This window comes from Adiantum capillus-veneris, chromosome 30 (genome assembly GCF_014529385.1).
Source record: "Adiantum capillus-veneris isolate H3 chromosome 30, ASM1452938v2, whole genome shotgun sequence".
In the NCBI taxonomy this organism is placed as follows: domain Eukaryota; kingdom Viridiplantae; phylum Streptophyta; class Polypodiopsida; order Polypodiales; family Pteridaceae; genus Adiantum; species Adiantum capillus-veneris.
In genome coordinates this window covers 50,640,757-50,659,249 of record NC_140960.1, presented here as the reverse complement: position 1 = coordinate 50,659,249, position 18,493 = coordinate 50,640,757, and the positions used below count along the sequence as shown (strand labels likewise).

Below are 18,493 nucleotides of genomic sequence, written 5' to 3'. Positions count from 1 at the left end.
CTATCCAAACATCTCGCCCCTACCCTCTCCCGCACTCCTCTCGTCCTTATCCTCCCCTCTCGCCCCCTACCCTCTCCCGCACCCCCTCTCGCCCCTATCCTCCCCTCTCACCCCTACCCTCTCCCAGCACCCTATCGCCCTAACCGTCCTCTTTCGCCTGGTTCGAATTTACCCTACCTTAAATTACTCGCCCAGCCTAACGAGTTAGCCGGAGAAATCTAAATTGTCTGCATCCTACTACTTTTCCATTGGCTACTCAACGGCTTTGTTTGTCATCCTCTGTTTGTCATCAGACCTCACCTTGGCAGGGGTAGCAAGAAAAAGGTAGAGATGACGAGGAGAAAAGCTCGGGTTGAACAATCAGAGAGCGAAGCAGATGAAGTATCTGCAAGCGGCAGCAGCCATGACATAGATGACTTTACCTCCAGTGACCCAAGTGATGAAAGCTACAAAGCAGACTCAGCAGCATCTGAGGATTCAGATGTAAATTCAGAGTCAGGTGCTTCCAGTGATCCAGAGGAACAATCAAAGGTGGCTCAGAAAAAAGAAAAGCCGCAAATTATCACTCATGAGATCAAGAGGCCTGCTTCTTCAAAAAATCGCACAGCATTTTCATTACATTTTCATATGCAGCAACCTCGACCATCTCTCAGTGAGGTGCTTTCGACTGCTCAGCTACGGACTCTGGGTCTCACAGAATTGGCTGATGCAAATCTACCTGATACTATTCCAGCAGAACTGATACATCAACTGCTGAAAAACTTTCCAAAGGTCCGGGGCCACAAGCTAACAGCTACAAGGCTTGGCCATGCCATGGGTATGACCAACTTTCCAGCTGTGAAGTCTACTACTCGCACTTTCTCTTTGTTGCCCAAGGACGCGACAATTCAAGCATGTAAAGAGTTATTGAGCTCGGATCACCCAAATTATGAGCGAAACAGACGGCTTCTCGCAATCTTCAGGTATTACTTTCTGGCTCGGGATGCCAAAGAAGACAAGGTACAAACAGATATTCTCACTACATTCTCCCACTACGACGGGCTATACTGTTTAATCCACACTATCCCATGTGGATTCCACCAAATTCTCTTCAGCTCTCTGCAGTCTAGGGCTAAAAGATTTCGGGCCCAAGTGCAGTCTGTGCAGTTAACTTTTAGATGTTTTGCGGCGCCTCTCTTGGCATGGATCATAAACATACCTATCAACATAAATGAAGTGGATGAGGAACAGGGAACCCCGAAAGGGAAAAGGAAACCCGTGAGCATGCAAGTAGACCCCACAGTCACCAAGAAAAAGAAGATCAAGGCGAAAGTGATGAAGGATACAGTGAAGTCTCTACTCTCCTTGCCAGTTTCTGAGAGACAGCAGACTAGGGTACATCTTCAGCGTCATACGTCCACTGCTACACCTGGTTCTGCTGTGCCGACACCAGTGTCTACTGCCGCTCCTCAAGAGAGGATGGTCACTTCACCCATACAGGATCCTCTTCCTTCTTCTCCCATCTTCACTCCTACACCGGTCAACATATCACTCGCTGCACCTACAACAACAATCTCTGAAGCACCTTCTACACCGAGTGTCCCTACTTCTAGCTCGCCGGTTGTGCCACCATCTGCACCTACTTTTAGCTCGCCCGCAATGCCTCATGTGCGCCCTCCAACATCACATCCATCTGAGGGATCTTCAGGTAGGACCGACTCCACTTCTCTGTTTCAGCTTTCAGAGAAGTTGCTTCAGGACTCCAGAGCTGCTATTGCCACCATCGAGCTAGGCGTGGAGCAGCTAGCTGCAACCCACCAGCATCACTCCGCCACATACGCAGCTATGGAGGGATCCCTGCGAGTTGCCGAGAGTGCCATCGCAGATCGAGATGCAACGATTTTTGCACTACAACAGGCATTGAAGATAAAGTCGAGAATCATTGATGACCTCAAAGCACAGGTGCAAGGATTTCAAGAAATGCTTATGTATGATAACAGGCCTACCCAGGCTACTGTGGGATATGGATGGACTAGGCCAGGGATACAGGTCCAGAGTCCAGCCACCTTTGCAGCGCCAGCAGGTCCCTCTCAGCCCTCTCAGCAGTTCATGGGACACTACCCAGCAGGTCCCTCTCAGCCATCTCAGCAGTTCATGGGACACTACCCAGCAGGTCCCTCTCAGCCCTCTCAGCAGTTCATGGGACACTACCCACAGCCCCAGGTCCAGTACTTCACTCAACAAGAGTCTCAGATCCAGATGCCACACATGCAGAGCCAGAGTGTTCCTTGCTGTGATGGTGCTACTGGTGCACACCGCCATGGTTGCGTTACTAGGCGTCCGGAGTTCACTTCAGGGCAGGTACTCCCATCTGCTGTGCAGCAGATGGCTGGTACAACCACAGGAAATCAAGGTATGCAAAGCACAGGACAGCAACCGCATGGTTACACTATTGATCTGATGGATCCTCCCGATCCGGAAGCTTCTGGAGCAACAGTGGGGACGACCCTTTCCCTTGGGTGACAGGACTGTGCTCTTACCTCATCTTTCATGGTACATATAGTTACTTTTGCAGTTTCATTCAGTTTTGGCTCACCGAGACGGTGACCAGTCTTGTGGCGGGCAACCTGTAGCCTGCTACAGTGTCACTTCACAAGACAGGCAGTTGGACAGTTAGCTACAGTTGGTCTGGTTCACACTGGACGGACCCTTTGGCTGGGAGTGACACGTGGCAGGGTACCTACGGTGGTCTAGTGGACATCGTGGCCAGGTCACCACCACCACTCAGTTTGGAGATAGACTTAGCTGGCTGGACATTTATGGGCCGTTGGTGGCTCCTATGGTTGTACATATCAGTAGTCGTTTTGAGATAGTTCCAGCTTATCTTGCACGTAGTCGTCTAGAGAGTCTTACACAGAGCACTGCTTCACCATCCCTGCACATCTGAGCCTCGACACCCATTTGTACCTGTGAGTCCTGGGCTGGAGCGGAGTGTGCTGCCACGCCAGAGTCTGTACAAGGTTCTTGGAGCTAGTCGAGTCCACATGTTCTGGTCCACTGTTGTGTCTCTGTTGTTATCCATTGTTTCTGTGTTGTTATCCGTTGTTTCTGTGTTTCATTCTGTTTGAGAGAGGTTTCATTTGTTTGAGTGAGATTGTCACGCACATTGCACTGGGGACACCCACACTGTAGAGAGCACGACACATTATCCGCGCTACACCAGGCATGCAAGACGCCCGGTCAGACTACTAACCATGGAGGAAATTGATGAGATTCGCCAACGACCGATGATAGATCTCTTGTTATTCAGCTATCCCAACAAGCCGCCCATTTTTTGCTTAGTTTGTTGCTTGGCTCACATCGACCAGCTTAGGACCCCATAGTATATATCTTTGTTTTGTACTGTTGGTAGGTTATTTTGTTACTCTGACTTTGTATCAGATCCACCACTTTGTAACTTTCGGGTCTCATAGGTCATTATGGCCTTTTGAAGACGTTAATATAACATTTCATTTCATTTCATTTCTCTCTCTCTCTCTCTTTTTGTGCTTGTTACGGGTCTTAAAGACACGGGAAAGGTAGAAGAAGAAGTGCAAGAGCTCTTGAAGCGCATGGGTATTTCTGGACCCACACATACAAGTGCTTGGAGGTTTGCAAGAAGGGAAGTGATGAGAAAGGAAGGCCCAAGGAAAAAGGCACTCATTATACGTTTCCCTACACTAGAAGCTAGGAAGGAAATCCTGAAGGAGAGACCAACACTAAAGCAAACTCGGATAATTTTGGGTGATGACCTCACTCTAACACAGGTAGCACACATGCAAGAGCTGATGCCAGAGGGAGAAAGTAAAAATTGTTTTCTACAGGGGAGGGAGAGAAGTGATGTTGGAAAAACGCATGGCATGACGGTGCAAGACCTATGGGACCAACCTTAAAATGGCAACATCGAATTGTAACAGATCAATGAAGCTAGATGTAGGCACATTTGAGGATAGCTTTAATAGAAGAGACATTATTTTTTACACGGAAACGCATCACACTCTTGACAACACATTACCTAGAGTGACGGGATACCATTGGGAGACTACTTGTGGGCAAGAAGTGAGATGAACGCATAGAGGATGGGGGTCAGGAGTCGCAGATGGCGAACAAGAATTTTCTTGAAGGACAGATGGATGCTAGCATGGAAAAAGGGCTAATCAAGTCCATTCCCAAATTAGTATGTTTCTCTTTCTTAAAAGACTGGCAATCTATCTCAATGATGACATTTGCTTACAAGATTATAGACAAGGTTAGAGCGTTAAGGCTTTCTCCAATCCTACACAAAAGTAATCAACCCCCACCAACATGGATTCATCTGAGGATCAATTTATGACAAAATTATGGCAGCAATCATTTTCATCGAGTATGCAAATTTCATCGAGCAAGAATGCATGCTCCTTTAGCTTGACCTAGACAAGGTGCATAATACAATTTTATGGAAGTACATTGAAGCTGTCATGAAAGCCTTGGGCTTTGGTCCCAAAATGTGGAAGTTAGTGCACACCCTAGGGATGGATAGCTGCTCTGAGTTCCTCTTTAAGTCATATTCACGGAGGAGATGCAGCCCCTCATTTGTATTGATGGAAGGGAAATGCAGGACAGATATATGTGGGTAAGAGTGAGAGCGGAGACAGGGAGGACACTCTACATTGCAATATGATATTTTGCCCCCGGCACATCTCATTATGCATCGTCCAAGGGGGAGTCACCCTACATGATATTGGATGAGGACATATGGGAGTTCTCTAGGGATGGAGATGTCATTCTTTTGGGAGACTTCAATGCCAGGACGGGCCAGTCTCAGGCATCTTTCTACGATACTCAAGACGAAATGTTGAGAAAATTGGATGTCAGTGATATGGGATTGGCCAAGTGTTCACAGGATGAAAAGCACACTGGATATGGGGGATATCTCTGACAGATTTGGGGACTGCATATGGATTGTCTATCTTGAATGGCCTACACAGATTTTCAACATTGAGTGGTTCACTTGCTTTCCTCATAGACATGGAACCAACACAGTGGATTATGTTTTGGCTTAGCCCAGTTTCATACCCTCTATTCAGGACTTTACAGTCAGGCCCAGGTCTATTGGGGTAGCAGTAGATTATGCTCCCCTCACGATTACCGTCTCATTCCAGTTCAGTACAGCTCGACTGGCAGACACCTACGCATACCCGATACACTTTTGCTTCGCAGACTGATTCTGTCTACATAGATGGTATCTATAGACGCTTATGCACAGAGGATCCGGGGAGACCTTTAGGTGATCTCACTTATATATTGACAAAGACAGTACAGGATGCAGCAGCAGAGGCATGCCCCCATGCTGAGCCTGGGCAGCGACGACGTTCTGGAAGCACACCCCAAAATAACTGATATGATAAGGAGTGCACAGAGACAAGAGCCCGACTTTTGAGGGAGGTACTTCTAGGAGTCATTACTCACCGGCAGTCATGGATTGCTTAACCTCCTGACCCACTATGGTGTGGTATCCATAACCTTGGTTTTCCCCAAGTTAACAGACAATCCACTATTATGAGCAAGTGTGTCCAAAGCCTCTAAGTGACGCTGCATCCCCTCCAGGGAGTCAAAAATATCATCAACATATAACAATAGTGGGACCCATGTCCCTGCCAACTGTGCTCCTCTATCACCATCCCTCTCAATGTAGTCAGAAACGTCATCCACATACATGCCAAATAGTGTAGGAGATAGCGGGCAGCCCTGTTTCACCCCAATAGTGGAGTGAACCGAATCAGAAATCCCCTCTGGAGTGTGTACATGTCCCACCAGGACCTGTATAGAGCCATGATCCCCCAAATCAATCTATAAGTACCCCCATCTCCTACAGTCTGCGCATCAATCAAGCTTTGGGCACTGTATCGAAGGCTTTGCGGAAATCCACAAAGCAACAATAGAGCCGTCTCTTATGTGATCTTCCCCCTCAATAATTGCTCCGAGTGTCAAATGGCCAAAATGACCTATGAAACCAAAAGTGGGATCCATGTGTGACTCTAGTACAATGTCTAGGGAACATAAATAAATGCGGGTACTTAGAGTGGGAAGGTATGTGAACTTACCCTACATCCTCATCATCATCATTATCGTCGCATAATACATCTTCTCAAAACATATGGGGAGGGGCACAATCACTTGAGGACTAATGAGGTGCATAATGGAGAAAGTATACAATGATGATCATCTATGAACTCTCTCACGGGTCTCTGTAGTATGGCCCTAATGACCTTCATAGTCAGTTCTTTGGAGGGGAGTGCTCAATGTTGCTCAACGATGCTCCGTAGACTCCGATGTAGACTCCGTCTACGATGTGAAGATCCTCGCATCCTTGAGCGTCGTGAGCAGCCAAGCTAGATGGTGCGATCAAGAAGGATGCCCAATGAGGGTGTGACTGGGTCACCTGTGTTGGGCCATCCCGAGTAGTCCCTTTGTAAAAAGTAATGACCTGCCTCTATTTGGATCCTTTGTGTGTAGGTCCTCTTCCTGAGGGTAGTCTCTCTGAGTCTATGGATCTCCAGCAAGAAGGGACCTAAGCACCTCTGATCATAGTAATACATGAAGCGGGATACGGGGCAAAATACCTCTTTGAATAAGAAATGAAAACGCCTGCGGATCTCACAATATACTGTGCTTTGGCGAGAGGGAAAGGAGCGTAGCAGTGAATAGCAGCCTGGAGCCTCCAACATCTTTCTTTAGGAAATCAAAGTACTAAGGGCTTTCTAAGAAGAGGTATACATCCATGTTCCCGTGCATGGTCCTCATGGTCAAGAAAACTTCACTAAAGGCTGCCTATATTGAATTGGGCCGTTGTGCGGTGGTCATACTAGCACTCTGATGCACACACAACTGCTCTTGTATGTATTCATGAGAATGACCTCATTCATGGCTATATGATGCAGCCATTGGTCTCTTTTCTTAGAAGGCCATCTAGCGGCCAGCAATTGCCCTTTTTCCCATAAGGATGATTTGGAGGATGCGACGGCAGGGGAGCTCATTCGTGCTATATGCAGCAGAATTTTTGAGGATGGACGAAGAGAGACTACAATCCATCAGAGCCCCATGCGAAACTATCACAGTACTAGCTTGGCCCTTTTTAAAGTATCTCCTTTGCTCTTTTCTTTTTCTTTCTGACTTGGCGCCATTTCTCTCTCTATCTTTTCCTTTTCTCTACATAACCTTGCTTTCTCCATCAAATTCGTGTAACCTTTGCTTTTCTTAATCTCTTTTTGCTTTTGCTACAGCTCCAGGGATTCTCCCCTTTAACCGGGCCACTGCCGACAAGTCTAGGCTAATTTTAGTGGCCTCTCACCTCCATCTCTATGAGGACTGTCTTGAAAAATGTGCAGCACTTCAAGGCATGGAAGCCAACATATTTTCAAATACGAAGGACGCGCACGGCTTAGTTGCAGCGATTGTATTTGAGTTTGATACTATCCTCTTATTCTTCTTTTTTTCTATGGAAAAACCATCTTCTATTGATTAAACATCTTGATGGAGCGCAATCCCCAAGGTATAGCATAAAAAATGTTGATTACTAGAGTATTTAAGTTTGATAACCTCCTCTTATTCTTCATTTATTTTTTTAACAGGGAGAACATCTTCTATTAATTTAACATCTTGAGGGCACAATCCCCCAAGATAAAGCATAAAAACATTTGATTACTAGTGCTATTCCATTCTCACTTACTCCACTACCAAGAAGTAATAAATACCCTCACTCTTATGACCTCCATCAGATAGGGCCTTACCCTCAACTAAAAGCACACTAAAACTCCTTCCAACCTTTGGCCAAAACTCTGGAAGGAGGCCAGCTAATCTCACTGTAAATGCAAGAGCCTTGCTTAGACCAGACAGATCCATGCCCTGTCTCCACCTATAAAGATAGCAAAAAGTTATGCTCCATTCCAACAGGCTTTGTGTTAGGAACTTATATGCCTGATTTGATGTCTCGCACCGAGCTCTGAAACAGTCTCTCCCCATTGGGAAGATATCCACAATCCTGAAATGAGACTTGCCCACATCAGATTTTCTCCAACACTTGTACAATCCATGATTCATTGGACACTTGCTGCTTGGTTGATAAGGTGGTTGGTTATAGACTGTGGGCGGGTCACCTTAGAGACTATTTTCAGGCTTCCTTGTTCGTTAAGTTCTCTTATTCTTCATCTCTCCATGACGCTTTACTTCAGCTCTTGGGCATGTTTACTGCACCTAACCAAATGGTTTTTCTTTCAAAAGAAAAGAACAGCCTCTGAGAGGAATGAAAGTGTAAAAGCCAAATCTCTGATAATGGCTAAGAGACACTTTGATCTACGTGTGGGGCTAAACAAGAAATACATTATAACTCTAGGATTTGTTGTTCATCAAGAAGCAAATTGGGTTCAGGCATACCTGAGCTGGCTTATCCATTCAAAATCTGTTTCATCAGCAATATTAGCATCTGCCAAGCTCTTGACCACATCACGTGCATGTACATCAATAACTATAAGAGCTCCAATGGTTTTCCGTTCAAGGCTTGTGAGTTTACCTCGTACCTGGAACAAAATAGACATGCAAAATTAGCATAATTGGTTTCAATATCTGCAAGCATGTGAGCTTGCACAAAGATTCGAGTCTCACAAGCGCCCCACCTTGCTCACTATTAACTGGAGCTGTTGATTGCACTTCTGCTGATACGACTGCAATGTTCCTTTCTGAATACTATCAGCAACCTCTGCAGTCCAGTACATTTGCGAGACACACAAAACTACTTGTCCTGGCCAAGAAAGCACCCACTCAACCCTTTCTTGCCTTGCATACGCTTCGTATGCATGCCATGTAACGTCTTTTAGGCTTTTCCTCATTGCCTCTTCAACCTGTCACAGAAAACTATAACATGATTGATAACTACCAATTCCTATTGGTAAAACAAGGCAAATTAGTGGTTATGTTATAGAGTCCTGAAAGCTTTACTTTCTTCCTCTTAATAATCATTTATTTTTTGTAGATGGTTTGTATCTTTTCTTGTTAATAAGCAACCCAGACACCTTACCGCCGTCTCTAGACACCCACTCCCGTCCCTCTATGCAACCAACCGTTGGATTACAGTAACCCAGCACAACTAGTGGCTGGCCCAAAGCCAAGTCCAGGAATCCGAAAGAACCGTGAGGCTCCGCTCACACCAATGCTATGCTTCCGCTACTACGGCCTCTTGTCTAGCCATCAAAATGTCACGGCCAAGTCATGCAGTGTAATGGAAGAAAGGTACCCTAGGATGGTGAACTGGTTTTTCTATCCTTTCTTTTTTTTTTTTTTTTGGTTGGGGGGGGGGGGGGGGGGGGGGTATGCACAAAAGAAATCCCTTCATAGCCACTCCCTAGGGTCCCACATTAGAAGCACTAACGATCGTGTCCCAAAGGCCACAACCTCCCGCCCTTTCTAACTGCCTCCTCAGAAGCTGGGCCTATAATCCACTAACCAATTCCACTTTTGGAATTTCCATTCAATGGAAAGTCACTTCAAGACCAGGGAAGACTTGCCCGCAATGCAAAAGAACCGCAACACAAAAGAGCAGTCCCTTCTGCACCTTAAAGAAGAAGTACTCTCATGCATGTGTACATGCTCTAACAGCAGTCAGCACCTCTAGGCGTGTAATAGGTATCCACCCACACCAGGAATAGGTGGAGGAATGGATCTCTAATCTCAGGGTGAAAAATAACATGCTTGAGGAGTACAATGAAGATATCCATGGACCTAGCTATCTCAACCAGTGCCAAAAGTAGTAGCAAGCATGGGTGGGTAGGGGTGAGGTGAATTTCATTGAGGATACCACTTGAATCTTTCTTTGGGAGGGGGGGAATTTACAATTTCAAATCAGGTTAAGAATTGATATGCAGATTACACAATTCTACTAACCTGAATCAACCATTTTTCAACTGCACCTTGCGCATCTTTGGGGTTGAAAGTTTCAACAAAGCCAACCTTCTCGCCTTCTTCACTGAACATGGCACTAATGTCAAGATCAGCCTGGAATTCAAGTCGATGGATGCCTTCAAATATCTTCTTACAGAATGGCTGAACTCTTAAAGGATCTTTAGTCTCAGCCAATATCTCCAGAAGCTCGTCATTGGAAAGGAAGTAGAATCTGTGCATGGAAATCAAAAGAATCTATGATGGTGAAAACCTTGTTTCCCCGAGCAAGTAGAAAAACAGTAGGCAAAAATTTCCTGGGCTAGATTCGAAGAAAACCTTGGAAAAGCCAATCGCTTGGTTTCAAGGTACTCATTTAATCCCTTCTGTACCATGTCTAGCTGTTTGTTGGCTTCTTTCAGATTCTTTAAAAGGTCTTCATCAGTTCCCACAACAAGTACCTCAGGATTCTTCATTAACTTGTCAATGATTCTCCTCCATGACGAATCAACTGCTCTAAATCTACGTCCCTCTGCCGGCATCTGTTGCATGATGTCCTCCGAGCCAAAAATAGGCTCCAAGTAGAGCCATTGTTGTTGACAATTTATCCATTCATCGAGAATCTGGATGAAAGCAAACAGTAGTTAAATGCATGCAATGATGCAAGTGCACAAGCCGGCAGAGCATAATTGCACGCCTCACAGATAAAGGGTATCAATCTATGAAGCTCTCAGCATTGCCCAAACCTATCCAGATTACGATTTGTTAACTGTAAACAATATATAGAGATCTGGATCTGTCTCTTTATAATGAAACTAACTACTTTTTATGCAAAATTAGGGTGCTTACAAAAACAAATGGTATTCAGTCTGTTGCTTCTACTTTATAAACAAAAATTATTGTGAAGTTTCTGTAAAACCTACTATTTTGTAGTTGAAAAGTACGGTAGGCATGCAAACCTCTTGAACCAGATTCAATTTTCCAAGCCAAAGCTTCACACGATCTTCAAAAGGAGCAATGTATGGTGATGCTTGCATTGACTGTGTTTTGGCAATGTGATCTTCTAACAGGGTCTGCAAATCATCTAAACCACGCAAAATGGCAGTTCCTGTATCCCGCCACATGACATAGTCAAATTTGACACCTATCCAATCTGCTTGCATCTTATCCAGTGCAACTTCCACAGAGTATTCTTTGCTTGCAAACTCGCTGACCTGCCAACCATACCCTTCTTTTCACTGAAAAGGCTACGCATCAAAGGAAAATATGTACGTGATACCCCAAATACTCAATCCATATTACCTCATCGATTATAGCCATAAAAGACGGAAGATTTAGCTGTAAAGCCATGCTTAAGGTGAAGCCAGCATGAGGTGATACTTCAAATCCAAGATTATCACTAAGCTTTTTCCAGTGTCTATCTCGCATTCCTGGATTTCGAAGAGAAGAGACCATAGGAATGTTTACCTGCAAAGAAAAACATACACTAGCAATCAAACTATTAAAAGCATACATCTTTGAAGAGAAAAACATACATTAAAGTATTTTTTACAATCTCTGCAGTCTCTACCTTCCCTCTTTGATAAAAACTTTTGTGTGTCAACAGCTGTCAGGGATGAATTCACAAGGATACAAATCCAAACATACAAATTGAATTGTACAATAGTTTTTCTCAATAAATGCGAGAAAAATTCCATTGACTACTCCAAAAATTACCAAGGAGAAAGAAGATGAGGATGGACAGAAGAACAAACCACAATATAAAAAGGTAACGGATATTCAGACATCTAAAGTTCTATGTGGCCTAGCATTATTTTAAACTGGCCACCTACGAGCCAAAAAGATATACATTCAACTATTAGTGGAAGTGGTAGAGCCTAGAACAACTAAGCATGTATTGGAATTCAACAACACATGGAACTGTGGTTCAGATTATGACATTCTCCCTAATGCTTGCCAACGACTATAAGACAGACAAAAACAGAATTCGGGTCACTGAGGTCTGAGCAAAAGCAGCTCATCCTGTTGTGAAGACTATATTGATTAGCTCTTCCACTGGCAATGGCTAGCATCAAACAGTAAGGCATAACCACTAGTCATGCCGTTCTCTATGCCTACACTTCTTGAGATTCTTGTATGTGTTGCAAGGAATGATGAAACTATCTAGCTGCTCATTGATTTCTATACATTTTGAGTATAGTATATGTTTAAGGTCAGATGAGGCAGGCATCCAAGTTACTATGCGCATGTATTTGTGGAAGCTATAAGAGTCTCGCTGGAACTTTGCCTAAATAAAAAAACCTAAAAATATTCTGGTCCACTCTTTGCGTATAGATATTTTCTCTTACCTTGGGCCTAGTTATATTATAATTTTAATTACTCTACTATATAAGAGTTATGTGTATACTCTTTTAGGTGTGTGTTTTTACCAGGCTTAATTAAGCCACTTTACATTTTTACCATCCATAACATATTTTAATATCATCCATGTATATATCTTATGCATTCGATGTATCACTCAAGCTTCCACTAAGCTAGGTGTGACTCCACTTTAGAAAAATCCACAAAAAAATCATTTCACTCCTGCAAGATGAATTTTTTCTTATCTAATATATCTATTTTTCTTCACAATAGAAAATTAAATTCACAATCACCTACCATGTTAATTGAGCGATACTTTTTTTATTTTATTATTTATATTATTTATATATTTTTAGCTCTTAATCTTAAAATCCTATCACAAGTCAATGCACTAGTTTGTATGTTCTTTCCTCTTGTATATATTTTATTTCACCAAAAATTCTCATCCATACATGTGTAAAGGGCATCTCAATTATCAATTTCATGCAATGATGCATGGAGGCACACACTCTTGGAGCCACATGGAGGTTTAACCAAAAAATGGCCACAAGAAGACTATTGCAGTCATGAATTGTACAAGTTTTAGTATGATTTTTTGCATCCATCTCCCATCCGAATTTAAATTAGTGACAAACACAAAAGTTATAGCCCATAACTTGAAGAATTTTGTCCAATTTTTTCCAAAACTTTTCAAGCTTATGGCTAGGAGATACGAAATTTTTGGTGGACCCCAGTATGTCCACATAATGCACACAAGAGTCTTCCTAATCTTTGCTCACTCCTTTTCACACTCCGTCATTTGCACAAACACGCACTCCCTTCTCTCCATCCCTCCATCAAACCTGTAAATTTTCATTCCCTCTCTCATCCTCTTCACCATTGCCCCCTCTCTCACATCTCCATAGCCTTCACGCTCCATTTCTACACCCCTATGCACTCCCTATATCTCTACATATATATCGATATTACCATTTTCCCTTCAATCTTTTGGAAATCCAAAAAAATTAGCAAGAAAACTCAAGAAGAACCTCTGTAAATGGAGGTTTTTATCATCAAGTGTCCGAGTTCTTCAAGATGACATAGCTTTACCGACAAGCACAGCTCATCATGCTGACCGCTTCTTCAACCGCTTGTGAAAATAGATACATCTCAACTTCTCCAAGGCTTAAAAATCTCTTTATACCATACTCTCCATCACATTTGTAGCTTGCTCTTGTTCATAAATAAGATTGATAGTTTGGATGCAATCGTCTACCACGGCTACAACCCTTTTCTCCAAAATCGACATGGCAAGTTGGCTTGTTGGCTTGTATAAGGTAAATTTTGTCCTAAAAGGTTGTGGTGTCATTTCTTGCTTAAAGTTTTGAGGGCTTGTTGATTTGTTGCCTAAGCATCCATTGTAAGAAGGCGGTATGGTAAGAGGGCTCCCGCAACCCTAAGACAATGTGTATAGTGGCAACAAGAACAAGCTATGTGTCTTCTCTCTAATTCTCCCCAAGCTTGTAAGCATCAAGTTTTTAAGGCTAGGATCCAATTGTTAAGTTGATTTATGCTCTCTACCTCACTCGCTCTCAAATCCTGAAGGCTGTGAACGTTTGATTTGGTGTGTGTGGCTAGTGTGCATCCCCCTCTCTTTGCGTGCTTGGTTATAAAGAGATAGATATCACTTGCGTCCTAGTTCGCATCCATAACTAGGTGGTGCCCCTTCACTTGTTTGGCTCTGGTTTTGTTGTTTTTTTTGCTTGTGGTTTCCCTAGCCCCAATTGAGCTACACAGAAGCTTGGAGGGATGTTTAGAAGCCGCCTCTCTTGTTGTCCGCCCCGAACCGCCTCACTATTTAAGTTTGGACTTAGGACTGCAAACCTATAGCTACTCCAATGGAAACATGTTTGAACGAGTCTTCATGATGCTAGAGATCTTGATGATGTCGCTCTTTATCAGACTATTGTTGGTGGATGCCTTATTATGTATGCAATACGAGGCCGGATATTCAGCCCAGATCTAGGCATTGGCACGCTGCTAATAGCATCTTTTGCTACTTGAGTGGCACTTTACATCTTGGGTTGTTTAACCCCAAGGGAGTATCATTGCCACCACATTTACACGATTTTCCGGACTCGGATTGAATATTGGACAAGGCACTGCCAACATCATCTACACTGACAGTCAGAGCGCATTGGCAATTACAAGGAACCCACTTTTCCATGGTCGCATATAGCACACTGAGGTGCATTATCACTATGAGGGAGAGACTTTCAGCAAGAGAGATCATCTTGGCTTATGTGCCGACACAGGACAACCTTGCACATCTGTTCAGAAAGGCATTGCCTCGTGAGAAGTTCGAAGCTTTCCGCAAAGCTTTGGGCTTGCTTCCCTTTGTGGATTAATCATACGTCATTAGGGCATGGCTTCCCTATACACTATGTAACAGCTCTCGTTCACCGCATCACTCCCACGGGAATTTGTTATCATATATGTGGTAGTGATGTGTGTGAACACAATTAGGACCGCCAGAGCTTTGGGTTTGCTTCTCTTTGTGGATTAATCATGTCATTAGGGCATTGCTTCCCTATACACTATGTGCCAGCTCTCGTTCACCGCATCACTCTCAGGAGGATTTGTTATCATATATGTAGTAGTGATGTGTGTAAGCACCCTTAGGACTGCCGGAGGTTTTTCCCCTGTACATTGTATATACGCCCATCACTCTAGGGCCAGCTTATCTTTCTATTTGTGCACTAAGCAACACACTCTCTATTGTGTGCGTTGAGCTTTTAACCTTCTTCAAGTTGTATTTGCATCCCTGCAACCCTAATTTCAACAATGGATAGGTATGTAGGCCTAACCTACATCCTCATCACATAATACATCAACTCAAAAACATATGGGGAGGGGTACAATCACATGAGGGCTAATAAGTTGCACAGTGGCAAAAGTAGACAATGGTGATCACCCCATAGACTTTCTCATGGATCTCTGCAGTATGGCCTCAATGTCCTCCGTGGTCAACTCGAGAGAGTTGGGAAGAAGGTGCTCGGAGGATTTTGGGGGGGGGGGGGGGGGGGGGGGGGGGCAGGCATCAGTAGTTTGAAGGTCTTTTTCACATATTTTATAGTGTACATGTCACCACTCTTGCTTACTAAGTTAGCAGTTAGCTATACCACCACTCTCCAGGATGGTGAGCGGTCTTGTGGCGGGCAACCCGTAGTAGGCTACAGAGTCACAGAACATGGATAGTAGTTAGATTTGGCTTGGACAACGCTTGCAGTTAGCCTTGAGTGGTTGTTTCTTGAGCAGTCTTCTCCCGATGTGATTGCTGACTTCAAGGAGAGTCCAAAGGTGAATCTATGTAACAAACTTGGACACTCCAAGTCAAGATTCTACCGCGACATGACAGAGATTCACTTCAAAACAGTTCACAGTTCACAATTGATTCGACACGGCCCGGTGGAGTTCCATGCCTAGAGATATTGGCCCCAAAAACTAGCGCCTCTTTCGGTATTTCTTTTTGTATTAATCAGAGTTCAAAGTACAAGGGAGTGGGAGGGTTCTCACTCCCAGACTCTGCGTCCGGATGCTCTGCAGAGTAAGAGCTTTGCCTATCTATTTATTGATTACAAGGGATGCCAAAAAGCAGAGCCCCAAAAAGCTGCCAAAATCAAAAGCTCTTTAAAAATAGGCTTAAAATAAAGCAAAGCCCAAAAGCTCTCCCAAAAAGCTTGCGTAGGATGTTTAGCTACTTTTTCCCAGCGCAAAACGCGGAATTCCGTACAGCATGCCACGTCAGCCTGCTTCCGCAAATCACGCCGCAAATCTCGGATCCGTACAGTGCTGCCACGTCAACAGTTCTACGTAATTTTTGGGATTCTATCGTACTGCCACATGTCACTGTCTGCAGAATTTCCGGCTGCTGGGAATGTGTCCAGTGCATCTAGGCATGCCACGTCACTGATTTGTGACATACCCCCCTCTTGAAAGCATTGTAATCGCCCTCGATTACACCTGCAAACACAGACATAGGCCATAATCTGTCTTAGTAGACACTGACTGTTAGTACCGACGCACTAGGAAACACATCTAGCACATGTACCAATCGACATTCACATCACTTGACATCAGTGATCACAAGACATCACATGACAAATCACATTCGAAAATTCATTTGGATCTCAGAACATGATTAATTGGAGACGTATTTAGCAATTGCATCTAGATCCACTCGAGACCTCATAGATGTCCGATTAACTAATCCTTATTGTAATCACGTCTATCGAGATCTTTCAAACCGAAATGCTGCAGTCATTTCGTCTATCAGTTCCTGCACTTAGACAAGTCAAGAACAAATCAATATCATATTATCGAGAATTCCAGTTCATAAAGTCATACAGCAGAATACTGTCAGCTCACAGTATCCCTAAAACTCAAAAGAGACATCAGTGACTTTAGTATCAAAAATCGGGGCAATCTGTTGACAAAGGAGTGGAGCAACTCCCCTCTTGTCCATGCCCGTTGCACCAAATTCCGCCCAGCTGAGTTCGGGGTTCAATTTGGAATAGACTAAACCAAATGCTTCAAGGTAAAGGTTCACAATCTAAGGAGTATCTGCCAGGTCCTTCTGCTCCATCCACTTTGCATCCAATGCAGGATAGTTCTTGAATTTAACCAAGAACCGCCTTATCGTTTTACCTTTTACCTTTCTATCTTTATGTGCCAAAATCTGTTCTACAACGAGTATCTCCTCCTTTTCCTCCACTTCAGGTTGCTCATTTGGCTCCCCATCATCGGGCACATCGCCTTTAAAAGGCTTCAGGAGACTCACATGAAAAGCATTGTGAATCCTCCAAGTATCGGGCAGCTTCAGTCTAAAGGAGACATCATTTATCTTTTTGAAAATCTGGAAAGGTCCATAGTATCTCATGCTAAGCTTTGGAAAAAGCCGCTCCTTTCCCTTTTTCTTTCTCAGGCGTGCCTTTCCAAAATGTAAGAGCACCCAATCATTCTCCTTTAATTTTAAATCGCGACCATGTCGATCTACTGCCTTTTTGTGTCTTTCTTGAGATTTCTGCAAAGCCTCCCAGACCTTGGCAAAAGCCGTGTCTAAGTCTCATGTGTACCCCATTGAGTCTTCTAATCCGGGATGTAAGACTTCAATAAACCCAGTACGACTGAATTTGCAATTTTCGATTGCCCATCTGTCTGCGGGTGGAAAGATGACGAGAACCGCAACCGCGTGCCAATGTTCTCCCAAATAGCCTTCCAAAACAAACTCGTGAATCTGGGGTCTCTGTTGGAGACAATTGTCTCAGGCATGCCATGTAATCTGAAGATCTGGGCCACAAACAGTCTCACTAAATGATCCGGCTTGACTGTTTTCTTTACTGGAATGAAATGAGCTTGCTTGCTAAATCTGTCAATAACAGTCCAGATACCATCATGACCACTCTGTGTTCTCAGGAGATCAAAAATGAAATCCATTGCAATACTTACTCAGGGACGGGTGGGTATGGGTAACGGCTGTAACAATCCCTGTGCTTTATGCCTGTCCAACTTGACCTTCTAGCATACCAAGCAACTGCGTACAAAATCGTCCACGCCCTTCTTGAGTCTCAGCCAAAAAAACTATCTCTCCACACCTTTTAAGGTGGTGGCAATGCCGCGCTGACCCGTAAATGATGGACAGTGGCATTCGGTTAAAACCTTTTTCCTCAACAGCTATGTAACGCACAACATTGTTTTCTTCATCAAGTAGCCATTCCGAATGGAATATCCCGCTACTACCTCCCCATTCCATATCTGAGTGATAATATCTGCAAAATCTGTATATGTGGCATACTGATCGACCATATACTCGAAGCTCCTATGATGTATCGCGGAAATAACCAAAACCAACGGCTTCCGGGGCAAAGCATCCGCCACCAAGTTCTTTTGTCCCTGCACATGGACAATCTGGACTCTGACAAGATGTTTGCCCACCTCATCTGCTTTTCCGATAGTTGCTTATGTGACAAGAAGTAGCGTAAACTCTGGTGATCTGTGAAGACCATAAAATCAGCTCCGAGTAGATAATGTCGCCACTGAGTAAGAGCATGGATAACCGCCAAAAGCTCTTTCTCATATATCTGTACTGTCAATTCCGGCCTTGAGAACGATCGGCTCTTGTAGGCAATGACATGGCCTTCTTCCATTAAGACCGCACCCAGACTAC

At 44.0% G+C, this 18,493-nt stretch overlaps 1 protein-coding gene across 21 annotated transcripts in view; it reads right to left on the bottom strand.

Annotated features, from left to right (window-relative positions):
- Positions 1–18,493, bottom strand: part of LOC147417935 (uncharacterized) — a 260,362-nt gene that overhangs the window by 129,386 nt on the left and 112,483 nt on the right. For all 21 annotated transcript variants that reach the window (XM_086506524.1, XM_086506523.1, XM_086506516.1 and 18 more), the window contains 6 exons: positions 11,230–11,394; positions 10,887–11,141; positions 10,267–10,550; positions 9,934–10,162; positions 8,670–8,894; positions 8,431–8,573 (listed from right to left, as the gene is read on the bottom strand). In XM_086506524.1, coding sequence (XP_086362650.1) covers positions 8,431–8,573; positions 8,670–8,894; positions 9,934–10,162; positions 10,267–10,550; positions 10,887–11,141; positions 11,230–11,394 — 1,301 coding nt within the window. The remainder of the gene's footprint in view (positions 1–8,430; positions 8,574–8,669; positions 8,895–9,933; positions 10,163–10,266; positions 10,551–10,886; positions 11,142–11,229; positions 11,395–18,493) is intronic.